General features: G+C 41.1%; 1 protein-coding gene across 1 annotated transcript in view; it reads left to right on the top strand.

Moving 5' to 3' along the window:
* The window catches only part of EMH_0063920 (uncharacterized protein), a gene marked incomplete at both ends in the record, with an annotated part of 4,191 nt that overhangs the window by 2,653 nt on the left and 998 nt on the right, over positions 1–540 (top strand). The window contains one exon of the mRNA XM_013498196.1: positions 10–99. Coding sequence (XP_013353650.1) covers positions 10–99 — 90 coding nt within the window. The remainder of the gene's footprint in view (positions 1–9; positions 100–540) is intronic.

Raw genomic sequence — 540 nt, forward strand, 5'->3', positions numbered from 1 at the left:
TGGATTCAGGATAGAGGAGACACCTGAGGCCTTTGCTCCGCTGCAGCTGCTGCCGTTTGCTGCTGCTGCTGCATCTGAGTTGCAGTCTCTCGTGGCTGGGTGAGGCTAGCAGCATGCTGAGGTGTACATACACCGCAGCAGCAAGAGAAAAGGAGACAGCAGCAGCAGCTGCTGCATCTGTTTTTTTTTTGTTTTATTATAAATGTAGTGTGTCTCCTCTCTCTTCTGTATATTGTCTTTATGTTTTTCTTTGTTTTTTTCGTTTCTCTCTTTTTGTCTCCTTCTCTTTGCATGCATCTTTCTCTTTCTGTTGTGTTTTGTCTCTTCTGTTTCTTTCTCTGCTTATATATCTACCCATATCTCTTTCTGTCTCTGTTTTTGTTTCTGTTTCTTTCTCTGTCTCCTTTTCTGTCTCTGTCTCCGTTTCTTTCTTTATTTCTCTCTCTCTTTCTCTGTCTCCTTTTCTGTCTCTGTCTCCGTTTTTTTTATTTCTCTCTCTGTCTCTTTTTTTTTTTTTATATTCTCTGCGTTGCTTTGCTG

This window comes from Eimeria mitis, genomic scaffold (assembly GCF_000499745.2).
Source record: "Eimeria mitis Houghton genomic scaffold, Emh_scaff3251, whole genome shotgun sequence".
In the NCBI taxonomy this organism is placed as follows: domain Eukaryota; phylum Apicomplexa; class Conoidasida; order Eucoccidiorida; family Eimeriidae; genus Eimeria; species Eimeria mitis.